Source organism: Oncorhynchus clarkii, chromosome 10 (genome assembly GCF_045791955.1).
Source record: "Oncorhynchus clarkii lewisi isolate Uvic-CL-2024 chromosome 10, UVic_Ocla_1.0, whole genome shotgun sequence".
Classification (NCBI taxonomy): domain Eukaryota; kingdom Metazoa; phylum Chordata; class Actinopteri; order Salmoniformes; family Salmonidae; genus Oncorhynchus; species Oncorhynchus clarkii.
In genome coordinates, this window is record NC_092156.1 from 25,482,828 (window position 1) to 25,508,330 (window position 25,503).

Sequence of the window (25,503 nt, forward strand, 5' to 3'; positions counted from 1 at the left end):
TAATAATAATCACAGGCAGAACAGTTGAAACTGGAGCAGCAGCATGGCCAGGTGGACTGGGGACAGCAAGGAGTCATCATGTCGGGTAGTCCTGAGGCATGGTCCTAGGGCTCAGGTCCTCCGAGAGGGAAAGAAAGAGAATTAGAGAGAGCACACTTAAATTCACACAGGACACCGAATAGGACAGGAGAAGTACTCCAGATATCACAAACTGACCCTAGCCCCCCGACACATAAACTACTGCAGCATAAATACTGGAGGCTGAGACAGGAGGGGTCAGGAGACACTGTAAATCTGAGAAGCTGTTTATTCAGTAATCATCTGTATGATTGGCTAAGTAATCATGATTTTTAAATCCCGGCCGGTGAAAAACCCAAGTTAGAGCAATTTAACTCGTCTGATTCTTTTAGGATTCGTTTATTTATTTTTGCAATAAAGTAATGTAAACAGTAAAACATTATTTTTTCACAGAATATGCGCTGATTGGGGTTTGCGAATAAATTATGGGAAATGTTGACGCGCGGCATTATGGGATATCAAAGTCCTCCGGCGGCGCGGTGCCGCCATGTCTCCAAGAGAGAAGCGGTTCATAGCGTTTAGCTCTCTCGTGTTTTGTTCTATCGTAATATTCTGTCTAGTTGTGTATTATATTCCAACCTTTTTTTATATAGCTTTCATTCTTGGAGTTTGTTGCGTTGCCTTTATTTATCACAGCGGAGAATCACTCAACGCTAGGTTAGGCCCTCATCCACGCCATGGTCTGACTATTCCACCCGTGCTGCGACGCTGGTTGCCAGAGATTGCGAACGGATTACCCACAGCGGGGAGAGTCAGAAGTCGCACGGTCAAGGGTGATGTTAGGGAACCGCTAGTATTTACCGACCAAAGACGTTCCGAGAGCGCTATTTATCGGAAAGTCGCGGGACAAAGCGACTCATTTCTGTTCAGTCCTCGGGATATACTAATGGGAAGTTACATTGGGAAGGCAGAAAGTCCTCCCTCAGTTGTTGGGAGGCCGCGAGCCGGTGCGAATTCGCGTGTTAACCCAAACGCACGAGAACAACTGCGCGAAATATTGGCGCGACCCAATCACGCTGTTTATACTCCGAACAAAAGGCTGTCATTCGGGAGGTGAGTACTGAAATAATGTTTAACTAGCTAACTGTAGCATTAAAGTTATTAGGCACGCTAACAATGACTAGGTAGTTAGCCTAGCATTGTCAGCTAACGTAACTAGCTGGTTTGCAACTGTCAGTAGCCAATATGTTAACCGTAGTTAAATAAAATTCCGAAACAAAATTGCGCCTACGGATCATGTTGCACACATGGTGCAGTTGTCACACGATTTTAAACGATTCCAATGTTGCTACGGTTCGTGTCCTAGTTAGTCATCATTAAATAGGAAAACAGTTGCTTGTTTTTAAATGTATTGAGAAGACGTGCTGCTTCGCCGCAACACATACTAGCATTCCCTCCAATATTTGAAAATGTGGGAGTTGCTATCGGCTCCATTCTCTACAAGGAAATGTTCATTCCCACCTAAGTTCGTGCTCGAGATATATAATCGTTCGTTCTTTCGATGACAGTATGGCACGAGACAAGCGATAACAATGTTTTGAACATGCATTATAGGAAGTTTTACAGTAAAAATCTTTTCCACTGTAATGATCACTGAATTTACAATAGTTTTTACTATCATTTTCAAAACATTGATAGCTATCAAAGTAGCTATTTAAACAAATGGTTGGTCAGCTCAGGCTCTTGACAGATAAAATGTCCCCTATTATGTTTAAATTCCTGTTTGTGGATATAAAATCAGTTTATAAATGATCTACCTCAGTCAGTTTCCTGCAATGACCAAATCCTGTGGTCACATTGTGTACAGGGAGCCCCTTGGCATGATGGGCAGGTTCACCATAACTCCCCAGCGCCACTACCCCCTCCAGCAGACCGGCACATCCTCTGTGGGCATCCTGCCCCCTGCCCAGTGGGACGGCTTCAGAAAGAAGAACATTCTCACCCCTCGAAACTCCCCAGCAGTCCACAGTCCAGTCACAGTGAAGATTGCTAGGCCAGATCGCAACACCTCTCAATCCCCTTTGTAAGTCATATTGGCCCTGTCTTGCTGCATCTCAACATTTTTGTAGATCTGTTGGTGATAATGCAAGCAACTTGTACTTCTGTGATCATTCTGTGGCACATTATTTGAGTGTCCATATGCAGTTTGAAAACATCCTTAGTAGTTGGGTGGCCCTTCTGACATTTGTTCTGCAATTGATGTTGTCTGCAGCTTTGATCATTTGAACTCCCCGGGAATCCTTGGTTCTCCAGGCCTGGGGGCCCCTGCAGACCCTTGCTCCAGGGAGACTGTTCTGAGCGTGCTCAAAGAGAGCCGCAAGAGAGAGGTGGACAATGAAGATGACAGGAGCTTCACTGCAGGGCAAAAGAGCAAAAGGAGGTGTGACTACCACAGGATGCAATCCCTTTGTATACAACATACTGTTCTTCTCACACTTCAGTGTCTTTCTTGGTATTGTGTGGCTCTTGAAGACTGTTTACAACGTACGCCTGCTTTTTGTTCACTTAGGCGTCATGACAGCAGTGGGAGTGCTCACTCGGCATTTGAGCCACTGCTGCCCAATGGGGCTCCTACACAGCCGGTGCCCAAGTGAGTGTGAGCAATGCCAGTACAAAAAGTTTTTCCTCTGTAATTCAAGTTCTGATATTACATTTGAATGCGACTTTGCTTTCATTCAGTGTGTTATATAGATATGTTTAGTTATATCTAAATAATGAATTATTCAAATACTGTATCTCCTCTTCCAATCTCTCCTGAAATCCTGTTTCCACTCCCAACTCCTGTAGGCCTGGTACGCTGAAGCGAGGACTGAACGCTATGATGGAGGAGTCAACGATGAAGAAGTCGCGCACCTCCTCCATCAGTTCTGTGAGCTGTGGCCTGACCCCCAGCGGCACCCTGGGCTCGGTCCGCAACTCCATCCGCAGCTCCCTCAGCTCCTCACAAGGCTTTGCTCAGGTACTTTTTATAATTTGGATGGACAGTACTCCTCTGATTGGGTATTCCTCTTGTTGGGATCGACAGAGCTGACCTACACAGAGCAGTATTGTCAGAAAAACGGGGGGTGGCAACTGAGTCAGTTGCTCAACTGAATGCATTGAACTGAAATGTGTCTTCCACATTTAACCCAACCCCTCTGAATCAGAGAGCTGTGTGTGATGCCCTTTAACCTAACCCTCACTTTCACGTTTGTTTTCAAGCGCAAAAAGGCCTCCACCCGCAGCCTCTCCCCTCTCTCCAGCCCTGGGTCATCCCGCTCCCAGACCCCAGAGAGAGCCTCTAAAAAGCCCAGGTATTCACCCTTCTAGACATTTCTAGGTTCACACCATGTCCTGTGATGAAATGAGAACTGCCATTGTTGCATGCATTTTATGACTTTGTTTTTTCTGTCTGCCAGGGAAGAGGATGCTCGCTCCCCCAGCTCTGCGTCCTCGACGAGGTCTGATAAGACGTTGATGGACCCAGCACCCACCACTGGTTAGAGCATGTTTATGATGTTATTCCAGATCAGGCTCAGGGCTTTTGGTGTTGTCCCAAAATAGACTTATGTTTTGATTTTAAGTAATTGAAAATAACTGGAGCCACCACATTAACGTTCAATGTACTATATTTCCTGTTACAGAAAAACTGACTCTAGCCCCCGAGGTCCATGTGGCGTCAGACTCTGCCGGTAGTGGGAAACGGAAACGCAAGATTCCGCTGGTGTCCAGTCGTAGAGGAGACCAAATCTCTCTAGTGAGAAATTCTGCGTAATAGAACATGTATTCAAATGGGACATGTAGCTAATCATCTGACAGATGGAGTCTTAACATTGATGTTGTCTTTGCAGCCTCCACCTCCTGAGCTGGGCTACACCATCACTGTGAAAGATCTGGATCAGGAGAAAAAAGCTGCTCTCAGCCAGATCAACACAGTCCTTGAAGAGTGTGGTGCGTATTCCCAGATCACAACTTTTATAAAACAGTTTGTCAACAACAAAAAGTATGGGATATTTATGTTGTGGTCATTTTTTAGTACCAGAGAAATCTGTGCCAGCTCCAGTAGTGACCACATCTTCTCAACCTCCTGTGTCAAGCGACCCCACACCCACCCTGGCCAACCTGCTGGCCAGCCCTCTTTCCATATCGACATCTGCCAGTGTGGTGGCTCCTATCTCTGTGATCAACCTGGATCCTGTCCCCTCAAGCACAGCTACACCTGTCACCACCACCCCCGTGGCCAACCCCCTCCTGGAGTCTCTTAAAATGATGAGGAACAACGCCCTCGCCTGTGCTGCTGCCACCACTGCAGGTCTGTTAATCACATATCAATCATTTAAAGTTGGAAGACACTTCTTTTTGGTGGTCTTTGAGTGAAGATGTTACTCAAGCCTGTTTTTCTCTTTTTTTTCTGCCCTCCAGCTCCGGCTGTCTCCTTGGGGAAAGTATTGATGACTCCTGCACCACTGGTGACTTCTGCTCTGCAGGCAGAGACCAGCTTGACTGCTCCTCAGCCCACACCAGCCTCCTCCTTCCAGCCTGCCCCAACCTCCCTCTCCCAGCCTGCCAGCACCATGTCCTCTGCTTTCATCCAGGTGCTGAGCCAAGTCACCAAGGCCCCCAGCAGTGTCCCCAGCCTGGGTGGAGCTAGCTTGTTTGGCCTGGCCAACACACTGACAGCCCCTTCCTCCTCATTGGCCCCCACTGCCACCACAGAAACAACCAGCAGTAATAATCCCCTCCTGGCCTCTGTGTTCAAGCCCATCTTCGGGCCTGCGACCCCAGCCTCCCCAGCCACAGAGAGCACACCTGCTGTCCCAACCTTTAAGCCCATATTTGGAAGTGCCACAGCCACCAGTGCTTTTGGACAGCCAGCCGCTACCTCAGCCCCCTCCACAGCCAGCGCATCTGCTTCATTGCTCAGCGGGCTCACCAACAGCAGTACAGTGGCCCCTGCTGCCTCCCTGTTCACTGGGGTGTCCAGCAGCACCGCTCCTGCCCCAGTCCCCTCCGCAGTCCGAGCCGCCCCGCCATCTGTCAAGTCTCTGTTTGGAAACTGGAGTGCGCCGCCTGCAATGACCTCTGCCACGACCATTGCCCCTGCCACAGGAAGTACTTTCCAGTTCGGCTCCACCACAGCTCCTGCACCCACCCTCAGCTCCACTGCAGCCGCCACCACCACTAGCAACAACAGCTTTTTGTTTGGTGCCATGACCACCACCTCTGCTGCCACTCAACTCGCCCCCCCAGCCACCGCCCAGGGGGGATTTACCTTTGGTCAAGCTGCAGCCACCCAAAACTCTACCACCGCATCCTTCAGTGGCTTTGGCATGGCCGCTGCAGTCACTACTACAGCTGCAGCACCTGCAATCCAGTCCACGTTCACGTTTGGGAAGTCGTCATTCGACGCCTCAGCAGCATCAGCGTTCCCTAGCGCGACTCAGGCCCCGGCTGCTGCTTCTGCAGCAGCTAATCCTTTCACATTTGGGTCAGCTGGGGCCACCCCTGCCCCCTTCGCTTTTGGTGCAGCTGCCACTACGGCAGCTTCTACATTTGGGACGCCCACTAAGCTGGCATTTGGAGCCAGCTCTACAGGTTTTGCATTTGGCAACACCGCGGCTGTCCCAGCAGCCCCTGCCTTTGGCTCTGCCACTCAGACTGCCGGCACACTCCCAGCCTCTGCCCCAACCTTCTCGTTTGGTGGTGTTTCTGCACAGCAGGCCCCCGCTACCCCTGTCCAGCCAAACACCGGAGGATTCAACTTCGGCACAGCAATTTCAGGCACTCAGTTTGGAACACCCAACCTCACAACACAGACACCAGGCTTCAACTTCGGGGCTGCTGTTAGTGACAAGCCAGCCTTCGGTCAGTAGATTATAATATAACACACACTTTTACTGATTTTTGTTTTCATCCACAACAGATTTATATTATTTAAAATAAATCAGATGTTGGTCAATGTTGCATTTTGGTGGCAGTGAAATTTTACAGTATTGGCCAATTTTAAAAGTCCAGTTCAATCCAAAACCAAAGTTTATTAGATGTCTTTTATTCTAGTCTCTAATTGTTCATTTATTGTACAGGGACGTCTACCCCTACTTTTGGCCAGAGCACAGCTGCAGGTCCTATCGCCTTTGGAAGCCCAGGAACTCCAGTCCAAGGATTCAGTGCTTTGGCACCCTCAGCATTCGGTAAGAAAATAACTAGAGCTTGATTCTCTAGCGTTCTGCCTGAAGCATGCAGCAAAAAGCATAGTCTGTTTCTTCCTAATCAAATCAAATTTATTTATATAGCCCTTCGTACATCAGCTGATATCTCAAAGTGCTGTACAGAAACCCAGCCTAAAACCCCAAACCGCAAGCAATGCAGGTGTAGAAGCACGGTGGCTAGGAAAAACTCCCTAGAAAGGCCCAAACCTAGGAAGAAACCTAGAGAGGAACCAGGCTATGTGGGGTGGCCAGTCCTCTTCTGGCTGTGCTGGGTGGAGATTATAACAGAACATGGCCAAGATGTTCAAATGTTCATAAATGACCAGCATGGTCAAATAATAAGGCAGAACAGTTGAAACTGGAGCAGCAGCACGGCCTGGTGGACTGGGGACAGCAAGGAGTCATCATGTCAGGTAGTCCTGAGGCATGGTCCTAGGGCTCAGGTCCTCCGAGAGGGAAAGAAAGAGAATTAGAGAGAGCACACTTAAATTCACACAGGACACCGAATAGGACAGGAGAAGTACTCCAGATATCACAAACTGACCCTAGCCCCCCGACACATAAACTACTGCAGCATAAATACTGGAGGCTGAGACAGGAGGGGTCAGGAGACACTGTAAATCTGAGAAGCTGTAATGGTTATAGTCAACAGCCAGGTGCATCTTTATATTGACATGTTTTTTTGTTGTTGGCCAGGCTCTCCATCAACTCCCTCGTTCTCCATTGGTGCTGGCTCCAAAACGTCAGGGGCACGCCAGAGGCTACAGGCCCGAAGGCAGCACCCCAGGAAGAAATAGCCTAGCCAAGGCAGGTAGCGCATGGCTTGGAAGCCCTTACCCATTCAGCACTGCTATCGATGACACCCATTACATCCTCCAGAGGAGCTGAACTGCTGCTATGGCTAACATAGCTTTCCATTGTAACCCCAGTCAGACCAACAGGCCTCCCCCCGCCCTGTTGTTCCCCTGGCCGGCCTGGGCTGGCCTGCTTTGTGGTACAAGGCTAGCAGAGGCGCACACGGCCCTCCTAGGATGCCTACTGCTCTGACAGTGTAGCCACTCTCCCAGGGAGGATCAGAAAGGGGGATAGGAGGCAGAACGAAACAATGTATTATACTTGAAAGACAAGACTATTGAAATCCATTTGACTTTAAGTGTAGCATATCCAATTCAAACAACTCCCCCCCCCCCCGCCTTTTGGGTTTCCCCTACTAGACCTGTTTATGACCCGTTTTTGATTTGCTAATAGAGCAGGATTTGTTCAGATCCGACACGCTTCTCACTCACTTTGTTTTTGTATAAAATTCTAAGCAGGACTGTGTGTTAACGCCTATACAAGGGCTGAACTGTTTTTTTTGGACGTATGCCCACGGTCAAAATAGGGTTGACGTCAGTATGATCTGCATGGACATATCCAGTTGTACATGGCAACCATAATGTATAGGAGATGTTGACAGTTTTTAGATAATGAATTGTGTTTATTTTACATGTAAAGTTTCAATTTGGATTCCTAAAGGCTGTTTCACTCGGTTAATGAAGACTGGTATGTGGCATCTTGGCACTTAAAAGGGCAAACTAATTCGGTCTACCTGTGTTTTGAATGAGTGCTTAGTGTAGTTCTCAGATATGCCCTTGCATTATTGTACAGTGTCACAGGCACTGGGAAGCATTCCTACAATGGAATTTGTTCTACTCGTTTGATCCTTAATGACAGAATAAGGTGAACAATAAAATCCTTTTGATATACATAATTTATGTTTAACTGATCTGGGGATGGCATTATGATCATGTGAAGTCCCAGGGTAGTAGTCATTTGTGTGTTGATATTGTGTTTGTGTAAATGGGCTACCCTGGACTTGCGCTAAAAACCAAAGGTCTGACCTACAAAATATTCTCTCTTCTACCACCGCTTAAGTCCTTTTCTCTACTCCTGCTATCGCCATAGTGAAGATGGGAGGTGAGGACATTCAAGACCGATCGGGGAACTGTTTGAGAACGTTAACAAAACCTTCCTCCTTCCCTTGAAGTACTGTCTGTGGATTGTATTCCATTGGATGGAAAAAAGCAAGTTATCCTAACCTAGTGAATTACTTCAAGGCAGAGGACGTAAGGATGCGTTTTAAATGTGGTCAGAGCAGTTGTGTGCTATGGGAGGGATGGGTATGGTGGTCCTGGCGAGCCATAGGAGATGCAGGGTTTTCGCCCAGCACTGGAACACCAGATTCAACTAGTCACGGTCTTGATTAAAGACCCTGTTTGATCAATTAAATACAGCGTTGTAAGTGTTTCCCACCGACATGGCACAGAACAATGTATGTCTTGAAAGCCAGCCCCCACCTTCACACAGAGCCCCCATAAGATCTATCATAGAGTTCTGACTGGCCATGATAGAAACATCTGGGGACTGTACCACAATACCCCTGCATTTGTATACTACCAAGACAAAGCTGAGTGCATTTCTAAAATGAACTGAGCTTGGTGCTCACATGCTCCCCCCCTCTTATGCATTGAAGATGGACATACTTGCGCCTTCAGCAGTCAACCCGCTTTCCCCTCCCTTGTATGATTCCCTTCAAGTCTTTTCTGGTGTTTTTTTGCTTGTTACTGTTTTTGCCTCTGTGAGCCTGGCTTGGAGGAAGTAATGTGGTGAATGGCGGCATATTGGTAGTGCCGGACATGGGTTTTATCTGCACATTCAATAGGTGAGGTTAGGAGTTTTGTTGACTTTTTAACAATTTAATGATGAATGTGTTTGGGTGTGACTACAACTAGATTCACAAATGTGCACAGCAGGAGAGGTGTTCTTGTCATTAATGCTGGATTGAAACTCAGGACTAAAGGAACTGGAGGGGAATTGTCTTCTTTCATGTCATACTTAACCTCTTTGTTGTGCGCAAAACATTTTACTAACGATGTAGGCTACAAAAATTACCTCGGGTGTTGAATCGGTTATTAATTGGTCCACCCCTCTTGAGACAGAACTAGGATTTTGAATACTAATTTTTAATCAGAACATCTCCTGTTCGAGCCAGTTAGTGTTTGAAAGAGGTGTGTGTGTGTGTGTGTGTGTGGGGCATGATTTGACTAAATAGTGGCAATGAATGAACATTAAAAAAAAAACGCACAAACTTTATTTTTGTATTAAAGCAGGTTGCCTTTTAGAATTCCTTCAAGCTTGGCTCACTGGCGCAATTGGTCTATAGTTATTGAATTTGTTCATCTTTCCTCAACCGTATTGCAATGGTGGAATAAAAGCGTCTAAAAGTTTCCATTTGGAAGAGTGCCACTTTTTTTTTATATACAAGAGCGTACTGGGTCTGCTAGTGTATGTGAATGCTGTTTGTCTGATCATTGTGTACAGTACAAGCCTGACACGTGAATTGTCACTTTAGAGAGCGAGACTGGCTTTGCGTGTGGCTGACTGTATAGAAAAATACTGACGTTAATGTTTTTTGTGCTGGGACACTCTAGTACCCTGTTCATTTTTAAAAGCATGATCTATTTCAATATGCAGCAGTATGTCATTTATGTATGATACCCATGTTTTGTGTTATACCTAATCCCTTTAACAATTGATAGCACCCCACCTCAGTTATTTGGATGTGAAGTGAGAAATGAACAGTCTGCCCAGTGGTCATTTTGACTGACAGCTTTTGAAAGAAGACTGATGCATGCTTTGCTCATTTACCAGGCTTGTTTTTATATCTTGTGAGAAAATGTTATTGTATCTTGAAATATGCTTATGACATGGTTGGGAAATGTGGTGATGGCGTTAACTCAAACCACAAATGGCCTGGCCACCTTTTGTTGAAGTGTTTGTTCCCATAGATAGGGCTTAATTATTGTCTTATGTTTTTTTTAACCCCTTTTTCTCCCCAATTTCGTGGTATTTAATTAGTTTTTTTAGTAGCTACTATCTTGCCTCATCGCTACAACTCTTGTACGGGCTCGGGAGAGACGAAGGTTGAAAGTCATGCGTCCTCCGATACACAACCCAACCAAACCGCACTGCTTCTTAACACAGCGCGCATCCAACCCAGAAGCCAGCCGCACCAATGTGTCGGAGGAAACACCGTACACCTGGCAACCTTGGTTAGCGCGCACTGCGCTGGCGCTGCAGTACAGCGCCCTTAACCACTGCGCCACCCGGGAGGCTGTCTTGTGTTATTGTTAGTTGAGATTTCCGGTATGCACAATTGAAAAGCACAAACATTGAATGTAGTATAATATTTTGTACTATGATTTGTAATTTTTTCTGTTCATAATTGGACTTTTTGTGCTTTACCCATTTTAGTACAACATTGATGTCCTTCAGTAGATCACCAAATCCCCATACACTTAAGTCATTTGTAAATTGTACATCGTCATTCAGCCTTGTGCAGAGCTGTGTAAATAAGTATAGGTGTTTTAATTTGACTTATTGTGGCCATACTTAACCGTATGGATTTAACCAAGGGCTCAGGCTATTCCATGTGTTTTATTTTTGTTGTCGAGGAGGCACCAAATGACTTATCTGAAATGTAGACTTTTGATAATATGACAGTGTTTTTAGAGCGTTAGATGTCTTAACGGCTGCCTTGGACCTTTTTATCTCAATATCATTTCAGGGCATGCCAAAATTCCATCCCACCCAAACAGACTGAAATTCCAGGTGGTCCTTTTGAAGATTCTGTGTTTAACCCATAAGTCTAAGACCTGTAAATACAATTATTGAAGCAATTATTTTTGGCCTTACTGCTATAAGCCCATACAAACGCATTGAATAAGATTCACTACATGGAGCATAGAGCCCCCCCCCCCCCCCCAAAAAAAATGTTTTGTTCTGAAGTCCTTTATCTGAGCGATCTAAGATCAGGGGGAAAAAACAAGTCACATGTATTACAGTCCTTATTTTTGGTACTATACAGTCCATTTATACTTCAATTAATTTTCCCAAATAGTATAGAGGGGACCCACAGGTGAGGCCTGTGGGAGTCCTAAAGAAAAACATGTTCATGAGTCTCACCTTTTCATAGTAGTTTGTATGCCAAACCGTTCCACCGCTACAGACAATTTTGTGAGAACCGTTTTTTAATTAGATTGATGTGGGGGCGTGGACATCAACCTTTGGTGGTTTAGTCACATGTACAGGGTTGCAGGTGTGAATGTAGGGTATAGTGAATCTTTTCACTGTACATTTAGTATTTAACATGCAGGACTAAGTGAAATAAAATTATGAAAATGGTAATAAAAAAACAATAGAAATAACACTATATACATAACTCTGCCAGTGATTAATCAATAATGTATTTTGGGGTGGAGGCAGAGTAAAGACTCTAGGGGTGGGGTGGAATGTCAACTGGGAGAGCAGCAGGTAGGGTAAATGGTGGTGGGAGGGGTCCATAGGGGGATCAGCAGGGGAAGCAGGTAGCTAGCTGGTGGTTATTCAGCTGCCTACTCCCCCTATGGACATTCCCCCCTCTTATAGCTCTTGCACTAAATATACATTTTCACAGTATTATTCCCATCTCAGCAAGGAAATATAAAACACAGGAAAGTCACGTTTTTGACTGAGTTTAAGTTATGAGTGATGTGGCTATATCATCTACTGTATGGAGGGATGTTTGTGTGACAGTAACCACGTTTTTATCTGAGTAAAGTCACATAGGCATATATTAAAAACATGACTGCTGTGATGTAAACACACTTTCAGTACAATTACATAAATACTTAAGAAATATTGTAGGTTAAATTATAGCCTTAAGTTATTTTGCGCATTTTGATATTGTCTATAACATGCAACATTTCTAGTATTTGTATTATATTATACATTTTGAAAATGTAATATTGTATATTTAGCTAATTCTGAACAAATAATACAACTTGTAATTCAGTAAAATATCATAAATGGATGATGGACATCCACAAATTAATACATACCATATGAAATGTAACATACTTAATGTTCAGAATGCTCTGAGACCATGTTAGAACATGGCACAGCCAAGCTTCGATGTTGACTTGCGATAGGGCGAAATATGGCTTGTCCAAATAACAGCCACAGTTGACTACCAAGGCACCCTAAACCAGTGTCCCTTTGAAAGGTCATTCTCATTCCACTTTAGCAACATTGTTTTTCTTCCTCCTCTTTCCTCCTGTTATCTGTCTGTTCCTTAGTGGTGTTAGGCTCCTCAGCCATATCCTCAGTCCCATCTTTTTCTTCCTCCTCGCTCCTCCTGATGTTTGTCCTTTCCTCATTAGGGTTGGCTTTCTCAGCCACATCCTGAACCTCATCCTTATCTTCTGTGATCTCAGCCTCATACTTGTCCTCACTGGCAGAAGGACTACTTGGACTCATCTCAGCAGCAACTGGATTGCTACACTAGTTAAGACGAGCATTAACAATGTTGCATTTTTGTTGGTGATTAAAACTTCATGCAGCAAACAGTATAATCTAGATGTTTTTTCTATAAATATCCTCTTTCAATTAATGAGTTTCATTGAATGTGATGTAATTCAAATGGGCTCTCGAGTGGCGCAGCGGTTGAAGGCACTGCATCTTAGGGCAAGAGGTGTCACTACTCGAGGTCGACCGATTATGATTTTAACGCCGATACCGATTATTGGAGGACAAAAAAATACAGATACCGATTAATCGGCCGATTTAAAAAATAAATAAAAAATGTTTTTGTTGTAATAATGACAATTACAACAATACTGAATGAACACTTATTTTAACTTAATATAATACATTAAAATCAATTTAGCCTCAAATAATGAAACATGTTCAATTTGGTTTAAATAATGCAAAAACAAAGTGTTAGAGAAGAAAGTAAAAGTGCAATATGTTCCATGTAAGAAAGCTAACTTTTAAGTTCCTTGCACAGAACATGAGAACATATCAAAGCTGGTGGTTCCTTTTAACATGAGTCTTCAATATTCCCAGGTAAGAAGTTTTAGGTTGTAGTTATTTTATGAATTATAGGACTATTTCTCTCTATACCGTTTGTATTTAATTTGACTATTGGATGTTCTTATAGGCACTTTAGTATTGCCAGTGTAACAGTATAGCTTCCGTACCTCTCCTCGCTCCTACCTGGGCTCGAACCAGGAACACAACGACAACAGCCACCCTCGAAGCAGCATTACCCATGCAGAGCAAGGGGAACAACTACTCCAAGTCTCAGAGCGAGTGACATTTGAAACGCTATTAGCGCGCACCCCGCTAACTACCTAGCCATTTCACATCGTTACACCAGCCTAATCTCGGGAGTTGACAGGCTTGAAGTCATAAACAGCGTAGCTGCTGGCAAAACGCACGAAAGTGCTGTTTGAATGAATGCTTATGAGCCTGCTGGTGCCTACCATTCCTCAGTCAGACTGCTCTATCAAATCATAGACTTAATTATAACATAATAACACACAGAAATACGAGCCTTAGGTCATTAATATGGTCGAATCCGGAAACAATCATCTCGAAAACAAGACTATTATTCTTTCAGTGAAATACGGAACCGTTCCGTATTTTATCTAACGGGTGGCATCCATAAGTCTAAATATTCCTGTTACATTGCACAACCTTCAATGTTATGTCATAATTACGTAAAATTCTGGAAAATTAGTTCGCAATGAGCCAGGCGGCCCAAACTGTCGCATATACCCTGACTCTGCGTGCAATGAACGCAAGAGAATGACACAATTTCACCTGGTTAATATTGCCTGCTAACCTGGATTTATTTTAGCTAAATATGCAGGTTTAAAATATATACTTCTGTGTATTGATTTTAAGAAAGGCATTGGTGTTTATGGTTAGGTACACGTTGGAGCAACGACAGTCCTTTTTCGCAAATGCGCACTGCATCGATTATATGCAACGCAGGACACGCTAGATAAACTAGTAATATCATCAACCATGTGTAGTTATAACTAGTGAATATGATTGATTAAGTTTAATGCTAGCTAGCAACTTACCTTGGCTTCTTACTGCATTCGCGTAACAGGCAGGCTCCTCGTGAGGCAGGTGGTTAGAGCGTTGGACTAGTTAACCGTAAGGTTGCAAGATTGAATCCCCGTGCTGACAAGGTAAAAATCTGTCATTCTGCCCCTGAACAAGGCAGTTAACCCACCGTTCCTAGGCCGTCATTGAAAATAAGAATGTGTTCTTAACTGACTTGCCTGGTTAAATAAAGATTAAATAAAGGCGTAAAAAAAATATGAAAACTTGAAATCGGCCCTAATTAATCGGCCATTCCGATTAATCAGTCGACCTCTAGTCACTACAGTCCCTGTTTCGAATCCAAGCTATATCACATCCGGCTGTGATTGGGAGTCCCATAGGGCGGTGCACAATTGGTCCTGCGTCGCCAGGTAGGCCGTCATTGTAAATAAGAATTTGTTCTTAACTGACTTGCCTAGTTACATTTTTATAAATATGACTGCTACTCAAAGTGTTTGAGAGGCCGGCTGTTCTAGACTCTGTGCTGTTTGTCGCTCCAGCAGGGCCACAAAGAAGCTGTGGGTGAGGGCTTTGGTGGTGCTGGCTTGGAGACACTGTGAGGGTAGCCAGAGCAACGCTCTGGCCACTGTTGGAGCAGAGGAACCAGCCTGCATTAACAAAGGGTGGAAACAGAGCTGGTGTCTCAGATCAAAGGTTTCCACAAGACAATGCTTTATACTGTTCTTACAATCACAGAAACAGATAGGTAAAATACTTATTCAGTTCCATGATAATCTCTATTCAATTTGGGAATTGATCATTAGATTAATATTTGTTTCCTACCTGAAGCCTGAGTTCTGCTGCAGGCAGGCGGCAACCACTTGCTCATTCCTCTGTGTGAATGGAGCCGGTGGAGTCGCTGCAGACGAAGGAAGTGCCTGGTGTGGTTGAGACAGTGCAGCTGGAACACTGCCAGGGCCTTCAGACGAGGACTGTCGTGCTCCTTTTGGGATGCCGGCGTCTCATTCTGCAGGCACACCATCCCAGAGAGAGAAACACACAAATATACTCATTTGGCTCAACAAGAGTACAAAGAAGTTACATGTTTTAGAGGTCATACAGATACTTTGACTTGTGAGTCCTTCTGGGTCATTGAGGTGCATCTTTCTGGAGACATAAACAAGCCCTAAACATTGGTATTTTGTTTTGAGGACATCAGAGAGGTATACTACAAAGCAGGGTCAATGAGTTACCCATCTAACTTAATATTCGGAAATAACTTTTAAGGATACGCTTGAAATGGGCATGGTCTAATTGATACAACTAATTGATACAACTAAAAACATGTCTAAGTTTTGCTTTTAATAAACTCAGCAAAAAAAAGAAACGTTTCCCTTTTTCAGGACCCTGTATTTCAAAGATAATTCGTAAAAATCCAAATAACTTCACATATCTTCATTGTAAAGGGTTTAAACACTGTTTCCCATGCTTTTTTAATGAACCATAAACAATTAATGAACATGCACCTGTGGAATGGTCGTTAAGACACTAACAGCTTACAGACAGTAGGCAATTAAGGTCATAGTTATGAAAACTTAGGACACTAAAGAAGCCTTTCTACTGACTCTGAAAAACACCAAAAGAAAGATGCCCAGGATCCCTGCTCATCTGTGTGAACGTGCCTTAGGCATGCTGCAAGGAGGCGTGAGGACTGCAGATGTGGCCAGGGTATTAAATTGCAATGACAGTAGTGTGAGACACTTAAGACAGCGCTACAGGGAGACAGGACGTACAGCTGATGGGCCTCGCAGTGGCAGACCACGTGTGACAACACCTGCACAGGATCGGTACATCCGAACATCACAACTGCCCGAGTTACACCAGGAACGCACAATCCCTCCATCAGTGCTGAGACTGTCCACAATAGGCTGATAGAGGCTGGACTGAGGGCTTGTAGGCCTGTTGTAAGGCAGGTCCTCACCAGACATCACCGGCAACAACGTCGCCTATGGGCATAAACCCACCGTCGCTGTACCAGACAGGACTGGCAAAAAGTGCTCTTCACTGACGAGTCGCGGTTTTGTCTCACCAGGGGTGTTGGTCGGATTTGTGTTTATCGTCGAAGGAATGAGCGTCACACCGAGGCCTGTACTCTGGAGTGGGATCGATTTGGAGGTGGAGGGTCACAGCATCATCGGACTGAGCTTGTTGTCATTGCAGGAAATCTCAACGCTGTGCGTTACAGGGAAGAAATCCTCCTCCCTCATATGGTACCCTTCCTGCAGGCTCATCCTGACTTGACCCTCCAGCACGACAATGCCACCAGCCATACTGCTCGTACTGTGCGTGATTTCCTGCAAGACAGCAATGTCAGTGTTGTGCCATGGCCAGTGAAGAGCCCGGATCTCAATCCCATTGAGCACGCCTGGGACCTGTTGGATCGAAGGGTGAGGGCTAGGGCCATTCCCCCCAGACATGTCTGGGAACTTGCAGGTACCTTGGTGGAAGAGTGGGGTAACATCTCACAGCAAGAACTGCCAAATCTGGTGCAGTCCATGAGGAGGAGATGCACTTCTGTACTTAATGCAGCTGGTGGCCACACCAGATACTGACTGTTACTTTTGATTTTGACCCCCCTTTTGTTCTGGGAGACATTATTCAATTTCTGTTAGTCACATGTCTGTGGAACTTGTTCAGTTTATGTCTCAGTTGTTGAATCTTGTTATGTTCATACAAATATTTACACATGTTAAGTTTGCTGAAAATAAACGCAGTTGACAGTGAGAGGACGTTTCTTTTTTTGCTGAGTTTACATCAGAAAATGTATGGTTGTTTCTGGTTGTTTATCAAAGTTAGCTGGCTAACTCATTGAACCTGCTTTGTAGTATACCCCTCAGAAAGACAGGTCATGTTGTTACCTGATCCGCTGCACGATGGGTCAAGTAGAATGTACTCCACATCTATACTGCGGCCCATCCGGGTCCACCTTTAGGATGTCCTGATTGGCCAGCTGCTGACATGTGAGTCTGGTACAGAGCAGGCGAGTGGACATTGTGGAGAGATGCTTGGCGTCCAGGTCAAAGGCAAACCGTTTCCTTCAACACAGGCCAGAAAGGAGGTTTTGGTCAAAGGTGTGAGGTGAGACAAGTAACCCTTACAATGTGCTTTGAAATCTGATCAAAAGAGCTATCATTTTGTAACCTTAACTTTTTGCAGGATTAACATCACAGGACATATGTTTCTCTGATCCAGAATAAGTATATTTCTGGACTATTAAACATGGTATTTAGTCCAGGAGTATGCTTAGTCTGGGTCTGGGAAATTGACCCTCCATATTTCAATCAAGCTTTACCCTTTGTTATTCATGATGGCGGCAAGGTGGTTGGTTTTGTTCCCCGGCACTGTACAGGAGCCAGGACATGGCTGCCTGTAAGAGGGTTCACGAAGTACGCAGGGAGACAGCTGGCCTGTTGGGATATAAGGGAGACAGTAGTAGACATGCAAGTCCATGGGCCTTGTTTGAAATGCATCTTAGCTTCTTTCTTTTATCAGAATAGATCTTACAAGGTAACCTCATCCAATCATGTACAGATCAGTGATGACCTCAAGGAAGGAAGGAAGGAAGGAAGGAAAGGATGGAAGGACGCATTTAGAATCCATACCTTGTCTTGTAGAATGATGTGGCCAGCCTTGTAGAGATTGTGGTCATGGAAGTCTGTCTTCGCAGAGACAACCAGCAGGTCTGAAAGTTGCAGGTCACCCACAAAGGATTTCCCCTTCAGATTCAGGTCATTGAGCCTGGACATCAGAAACACACATTTTGGTTTTAATTTGCCTAATGTCAACCTCGATCACTAGAATGAGTCCATGCTCAGTCAATATAATTAACAGGGAATGAAGAAACATCCAAGGCTTGTCACTGACTGACTTTGTAGGCCTGTCCCAGGAAGGCGAAAGACCTCTCTCTTTAGGTAATCGATGGCGTCCTCCACCGTGGTCTTTAATATGTTCACACGCACATACCTTGGGAGCTGATAGCCTGAGGAAGTAATATTTAACATATTTCCAGTGAAGTATCCCAGACAGTGTGAATAATGCAAAAAAGTTGACCAGCTGTACAGACTTCAGAAGCATGTTACTAAGCCAGTAATATTAGTGTACATACATTTCCTATCTAAGACTACTATGCCACTCCATATTTTTGCAGCTAAAATAACATATTTTCTAAAATGTCTAACAAGAGTAATAAGGATCAATCAATCCAACCTTCAGGCTGCTGGAGACTGGAGGAGAGTAGGTCCTGGTTGCAGCTGACCTTCTGCTTGATTTTCATGCCGGCCAGGGCAGCCTGCAGTCTGGAGCAGTGCTTCATCATCAGAGCCTTCCAGGCCCCGCCACACTGCAGCCCCTTACCAACAACTAGGTCATACACCAGAACCTGTGTAATGGACAGGACCAAACAAGAGGTAAGTGACCAGCCATGGTGTTGGGGCAGTGTTCTTCATTCTTTGTCCATGGGGATCTGATCCACAGGGTGTGCAGCTTTTGTTCTATCCATGTTCTAGCACGCCTGAATCAATTACAGTACATAATCAGGTGTGTTCGTCTGGGTCGAAACAAATGCCTGCATATTAAATATCAGGCTTGAAGAACTATATGTTGGAGGGACTGTGATTGGTAGTCCCATAGGGCAGCGCTCAATTGGTCACTGCAAAAAATAATTTGTTCTTAACTGACTTGCCTAGTTTTGAAAAAATAAGCTTTTTGTTCAAAAAGGCAGGATGGGGGAGAGAATTGTCCAATGTGTTTCACATTACCTGGTCCTTGGCAAGATTCATTTTTTATCTTAGTTTGTTTGAGGAGCTTTGTGGACTCAATGATCTCTTAGAGGATAGATTAAAACTTCTGTGTCTCACACCTGTGCAAACAGATGCTTGATATTCTGGTGAGGTGAGAGCATTATTGTTAACAATATTAACACCCACAGTACTGCTGTAAAGTTAATCTCTGCTGAAAATATCTTTAGCTTCTAGGCATGAACAGCAAGGTGTTGCCTGTGTTATTTGATATTTACTGGTTAGCTACGTGGTAAATGTTGACAGAGCAAGGAGTTAGCTAGCTAGCTACTGTACTCAGTACACTGTAGCAAATTACCTGAAATGTACTGTCGTAAACCAGTCTATAAAGCAGCCTGGTTCCTCTCCACTTTCTCGATAATCTCGGCAGCTTTCACGTACAAAGCCATTGTTAGAAAACAGATAATGTGTTATCATTATGTACAACTACATGAATATATCTCCACGACACCCACGTTTCTGCAAGTGGGCAATATGCTTTACTGCCAAAAAAAAACAAAACTTTACTGCCGGATGAAAAATGTAGGAATCGATTTACGTTAGAACTCAAAGTGCCTACGACTGTTACATACTGTACTGTCTTTGACCGTGCTCTGCTACTGACTTCAGAAACTGAATGAAGACGAATGTTTATGCATTTGTAAAGCAAGTTAGAGTAGTCGTTTTTGCATGTCATACAGTTAATAACTACAATATTATTTATATTTAAATACACCGATATTGCTAGCTGAGCAAAGCTGCATGCACAGCAAGTAGCTGACGTTACCTAGGCTAGCTTCTCAGAGTTTGCTAGCTAGCTTTAGTTAGCTATAATTTTAGCCAGTGCTAACGTGGCACAACTGTGCAAAGATGGAGTTTGCTGCTCTTATTGCCTTGACCGTATTAATAGGAATGCTGATAATTTTGGTCGCAATCGCTGTGGGAAAGCAGAAAGGAGAAATAAGTGATCAACTAGAGCAGAAAGAAGAGGACTCGGTTGGTAAGTTGCTCCTCTTGCTTGTTTGCATGTCTTGTTGCTATGGATTGCTATTGTACTAACGTTAGCTAGCTGTCTCAAACAGGTGCAAGTTACACAATGTAATATAAGCCAGTGGCCCTTGATGACAGTTAGAATAGATATATTCATTTATAAGTATTGGCACCAGGTCAAAATTCTCTACATGTCCCGAAGCCAGCCATAAACTTGTTGCTGGAAGAAAGATTGAATTAAATGGTGACCAATGCCATACAATTAGAATACTAGAAGGGACTTTAATCTTCTTATGATGGTATAAAGGGCAGTCCATAGAGATCCTATTAAATGTCTTTATTCAATTAATTAGAATTCTAATTCATACTTCTGTGGGTCAGGGAGTTGGTCAACCATGGTTTGCCAGTTCTGTGATAAGATATTGTGTAAAATAATGAATTTAAAGAATGTATCTGCACTGTTTGTTAGCTAACTAGGCAGCCGGTTTTAGAATTGTTCTAATTAACTGCCAATATGCCAACATTCCATTCAAACAATGCAGTCAATCATGCACCATAGACTGGCTGAAATCAGTTGATGATAAGACTTAGACAAGTTGTAAATGCAACAAATACCAATATTGTATCATATCACCCAAAGCTTTCCAAGGAAACAAAAATGTAGACATTTATGGTCTGTTTACATATATTTTAGAGGCTATTTGTACATTGGTATAAAACCCTTATAAACTGTATTTATAATTATTTGACTATTTTAGGTTGACAATCATTATATTACACAATTTCTAATATCAAACACCTTTTATTTTCCTGCATTAGTAATATAAGGATTATGCCTCTACTACCATTAATTCCAATTACACCAGATTTCTCTTAGACCAATATGGCTGCTGTTTTTGCCCGTCTAGCAATGTAATAGACCTAAACATTGTTTTGTTACAGAATTGTAAGATGTTGATTCAAAACATTTACCGCTTCCAGAGGAGAAAGCAACCAGAAGTTTGAACATTTTGATAATGGAAGTTACTAGAAAGTGTCATATTGAACGTCTTGTGTAACGAGATGCCAATTCATCCCCTGCAGCAGAGGAAAGTGCAGTGAAGGCTTCCACTGCCAAGAAACAGAAACAACAGCGTCCTCGCAAGGAGAAAGCCCAGCAGCAAACCTTCAGCCATCCTCTCCTGGCATCCTCCTTGAAGGTGGGCCATGCTTCACATACTGTGAAACCCATATTACGCCTTATCAAAGATGATCTATTATATAGACAAGATAGTTGAGTGACCGCTCTAACAATGGAAATGCATGTTCTCGAAGATGGGAGGCGAGATCAGGTGGGACCATTCTAGCCAATGAGGGCAGATACATGTGTAAACAACAGTTTTTTTTCAAAGTTGCCAGAATGCCACATGTATCCACTTGTATCAGTACATTTTGTAAAGCCTAAACATTACAAAACCTCTCTTCGGTGGTCAAATAAGCCTCACGTAATTCAACACTCTCTCATTGTCCTCCATACAAAATATCCCAACTTGGTCTGCTTATCTCACGCTTTCAGATTTTGGGCAGAGTAATCCTCTCGTTTCACCTTTTCCTCTCTGGACATATTTAGGCATTTACTAGAGTGAATGATGTCATTGCCAAGGGTTGCTAAGAACCAACCCACAAGCCAGTTGTTTAATGCATGATAAGCTGCACCAACCAGGCACAAGTACTTGGGAGTATGGCTAGATGGTACACTGTCCTTCTCTCAGCACACAAAGCTGCAGGCTCTCTCAGCACACAAAGCTGCAGGCTAAAGTTAAATCTAGACTTGGTTTCCTCTATCGTAATCACTCCTCTTTCACCCCAGCTGCTAAACTAACCCTGATTCAGATGACCATCCTACCCATGCTAGATTATAAATACTTAATTTATAGATCGGCAAGTAAGGGTGCTCTTGAGCGGCTAGATGTTCTTTACCATTCGGGCATCAGATTTACCACCAATGCTCCTTATAAGACACGTCACTGCACTCTATACTCTTCTGTAAACTGGTAATCTCTGTGTACCCATCGCAAGACCCACAGGCTGATGCTTAAAACCCTCTTAGGCCTTTTGCCTTTTTATAGGCCGTCATAGTTAAGAACAAATTCTTATTTACAAACTTGCCAAGTTAAATAATGGTACAATAAAAAAATGATGTAATGACAGTGGTGTGTGACGGGTTACAGAATTATCTGATGCTTGATCATCGATTGTGTAAAAACTGATCAGAGTTTAGGTTGCTGGTTTGAGTTGGGGCAATCATGGTGGTATCTATTAAAGCACAGAGATGGAGGTTGCAGTTTAAAAGGCTGATGCCCACTCATTCACAATGGTTGGAGATGATTAACTGGAAAAACAAGGAAGGGAAATAATACAAAAACAGTAAATGTTCTCCAATCAAATGATAATATTAATTAAGAAATAAGAACAAACTTATCTTAAACGCATCCAAAAACACCAAAGGTATTGCAAAAGACACTTCTGCAAACTGTAAAGTTGGTCTGCACATTGATTAGTGACAGGTGAGTGTTTAACCTGGTGGATTGGCTGAAGTCCTTCCTTTGCTGGAGGGGGATTGGACAGGTCGTTGGAGGAGAGGACTGGCAGTCAGTGTAGGGGAAATTCAACAACAGCTTGGCTGACTTTCGCTCGTCTCTGTCTTTCTCCCCAGAGTCACAGTGGCAATGTGACGTCCCTGGACTTCAGCAGCAACGGGAAGTACCTAGCTACTTGTGCTGATGACCGCACTGTCAGGATATGGAGTACCAAGGACTTCCTGGACAGAGACCATAAATGTCTGAGGGCCAACGTAGAGCTGGACCACGCCACGCTGGTCCGCTTCAGCCCTGACTCAAAGTACACACACACCCACGCATGTCCAGAACAAAGGGTATAGATACAGTACATTCGGAAAGTATTCAGACCCCTTGACTTTTTCCACATTTTGTTACGTTACAGCCTTATTATAAAAGGGATTAAATGTTTGTTTTTTTCCCACATCAATATACACACAATACCCCATAATGACAAAGCAAAAATAGTTTTTTATAAACGTTTGCGAATGTATTAAATAAAAAATATTTACACAAGTATTCAGACCTTTTGCTATGAGACACCAAATTGAGCTCAGGTGCAACGTAACAAAATGTGGGAAAAGTCAAAGGGTCTGAATACTTTCCGAATGCACTGTAGATGGATAGAGAGCCTCTTGTCTTTCTATACCTATTTTCACTCTGTCTTGGTTTGCAGGGCCTTCATTACTTGGCTGGCTAACGGAGATACTATTCGCATCTTCAAGATGACCAAGAAGGATGATGGTAGCGTCACTTTCAAAGCTGCCCCTGAAGACTTCCCTCAGAAACACAAGACCAATGTCATCAACATCGGCATCGCAGAGACGGGTATGACTGCTAAATGTATTCAGACTGAATGACTAAAAGGCAGGAAGATGTGAATGTGTGATATGCTAATTTTTATGATTATTGACTGTTAGAAGTTATGAAAGAGACCCTTGTTCCAGTCTAAAATCTCATCCGTCTCCCTTTTTGTTTTCTGTGTTCCAGGCAAGTTCATCATGAGTGCCTCCACTGACACCAACATCCTCATCTGGGACCTGAAAGGAGAGGTACTGGCCTCTGTCATCACCAACCAGATGACCAACTCCTACGCTGCCATCTCACCATGTGGCAGGTCAGTACCCTAAACGAGTCTGTGCGGGTTTTTATAGCTAATGTAATAGTACTCTCAGGTAGATCATTTCTGGATGGTTTTCTGTCTTCAGGTTTGTTGCCTCCTGTGGCTTCACTCCTGACGTGAAGGTGTGGGAGGTGTGCTTCGGGAAGGGTGGCGAGTTCAAAGAGGTGGCCCGCGCCTTCGACCTAAAGGGCCATTCAGCTGGAGTCCACTCCTTTGCGTTCTCTAACGACTCACGCAGGTAAGGCATGCATTGTGTGGTATCCTTTCAAAACATTGATGCTTGATTTGCATGGATGACATTATGATAACATTCATAAGGAAGATTTCCCCCATTGAGGTATGTGAAACTGTCTTTCGTTTCCCCCAGAATGGCCACTGTGTCCAAGGATGGCACATGGCGACTGTGGGACACGGATGTGGAGTACAAGAAGCAACAGGACCCCTACCTACTGAAGTCAGTGCCTTGCCAGTCGTCGGAGGGAAGCCGTGTGGCCCTGTCGCCGGACGCCCGCGTGGTGGCCATCTCCAACAGCTGCAGCGTTGCCATGTACAGCACCTCCACGGGTCAGCTGGAGGAGGAGTTCCACGGAGTCCACAGCGAGGAGATCACTGATCTGAAGTTTGACATCAACAGCCGCTACCTGGTGTGCAGCGGGGACCGGGCGGTACGTGTGTTCCACAATGCGCCGGGCTACCGTGCGGCCATCCAGGACATGCAGGCCATGCTGAAGAAGGCCCAGAACGAGGGCATGAAACAAAGGCTAAAACAGCAGATACAGGAGGCGCAGAGCGCGCTGGACACTGTGCTCACAGCACCCAAGGATTAAAGAACTAAAGCCCCCCCCCACCCTAGGCTTGGTGTGTAGACCCCTATTTCGATCTCTCTCTTCCTCCCCTTCTCTCACACACTGCCTCCACAGAATGGCATGCAATTTGACTCCTGTCAGGGATGTGGCATTTGCATGCTGGTTTTAATAAATAAATCATGATATGTTTCTATAGAAATATGGCTCTGTTTTGTTTTGTGAATGCCCTGCCTGCCTCAGTCAGGAATACTATGTTCTCTGTCTTCTTGGACCAGTAATCCTACTACTATAGAAGAGCTTGCTTTGCTTTGGCAACACAAACATTTGTTGTATAATAGGACCAGAATTCAGCTGGGGTGCCTCTGTTTCTACAGAGGAACTGTAGAAACACTACTAAACTAACAATAATTTCCATGACATCCTATCCAGGTGAAAGCTATGATCCCAATGTCATTGCATGTTAAATCCACTTCAATTAGTGTTGATGAAGGGGAGGATACATGTTAAAGAAGGATCTTTAAGCCTTGAGACAATTGAGACATGGATTGTGTATGTGTGCCATTCAGAGGGTGAATGGGCAAGACAAAAGATTGAAGTGCCTTTGAATGGGGTATGGTAGTAGGTACCAGGTGCACCAGTTTGTGTCAAGAACTGCAGTCTTGCTGGGTTTTTCACACTCAACAGTTTTTCATGTGTATAAAGAATGGTCCACCACCCAAAGTACATCCAGCCAGCTTGACAACTGTGGGAAGCATCCCTGTGGAACGCTTTTGACACGTTGTAGTCTATGCCCGATGAATTTAGGTTATTGAGGGCAAAAGGGGTGCAACGCAATGTTAAGAAAGTGTTCCTAATGTTTTGTACACTCGGTGTCTAGACTTGACAGTTCATGCAGCTTTTGTGTTCGGTCTGATGGAATACCGAACACATTGTGTCTACACACATTTAAATGTAGGTGTAGCGGTCTAAGGC

At 44.1% G+C, this 25,503-nt stretch overlaps 2 protein-coding genes and 1 pseudogene across 2 annotated transcripts; 2 read left to right on the forward strand and 1 right to left on the reverse strand.

Annotated features, from left to right (window-relative positions):
- Window positions 1-476: 476 nt before the first annotated feature.
- On the forward strand, window positions 477-9,532 carry LOC139418174 (nuclear envelope pore membrane protein POM 121-like). Its single transcript, XM_071167428.1, has 13 exons — window positions 477-1,131; window positions 1,886-2,101; window positions 2,291-2,458; window positions 2,588-2,668; window positions 2,866-3,037; window positions 3,280-3,371; window positions 3,477-3,556; window positions 3,702-3,814; window positions 3,909-4,008; window positions 4,094-4,369; window positions 4,480-5,922; window positions 6,141-6,248; window positions 6,963-9,532. Exons 1-13 carry the CDS (start codon window positions 566-568, stop codon window positions 7,061-7,063), a joined length of 3,516 nt encoding a protein of 1,171 aa, XP_071023529.1. The 5' UTR covers window positions 477-565; the 3' UTR covers window positions 7,064-9,532.
- A 2,823-nt stretch (window positions 9,533-12,355) lies between these two features.
- Window positions 12,356-19,480, reverse strand: LOC139418175 (28S rRNA (cytosine-C(5))-methyltransferase-like; annotated as a pseudogene).
- Window positions 19,481-19,577: 97 nt separating this feature from the next.
- LOC139418176 (transducin beta-like protein 2) lies at window positions 19,578-24,730 on the forward strand. Its single transcript, XM_071167429.1, has 7 exons — window positions 19,578-20,015; window positions 21,089-21,204; window positions 22,701-22,885; window positions 23,279-23,430; window positions 23,593-23,719; window positions 23,811-23,963; window positions 24,093-24,730. Exons 1-7 carry the CDS (start codon window positions 19,886-19,888, stop codon window positions 24,550-24,552), a joined length of 1,323 nt encoding a protein of 440 aa, XP_071023530.1. The 5' UTR covers window positions 19,578-19,885; the 3' UTR covers window positions 24,553-24,730.
- The last annotated feature ends 773 nt before the right edge of the window (window positions 24,731-25,503 follow it).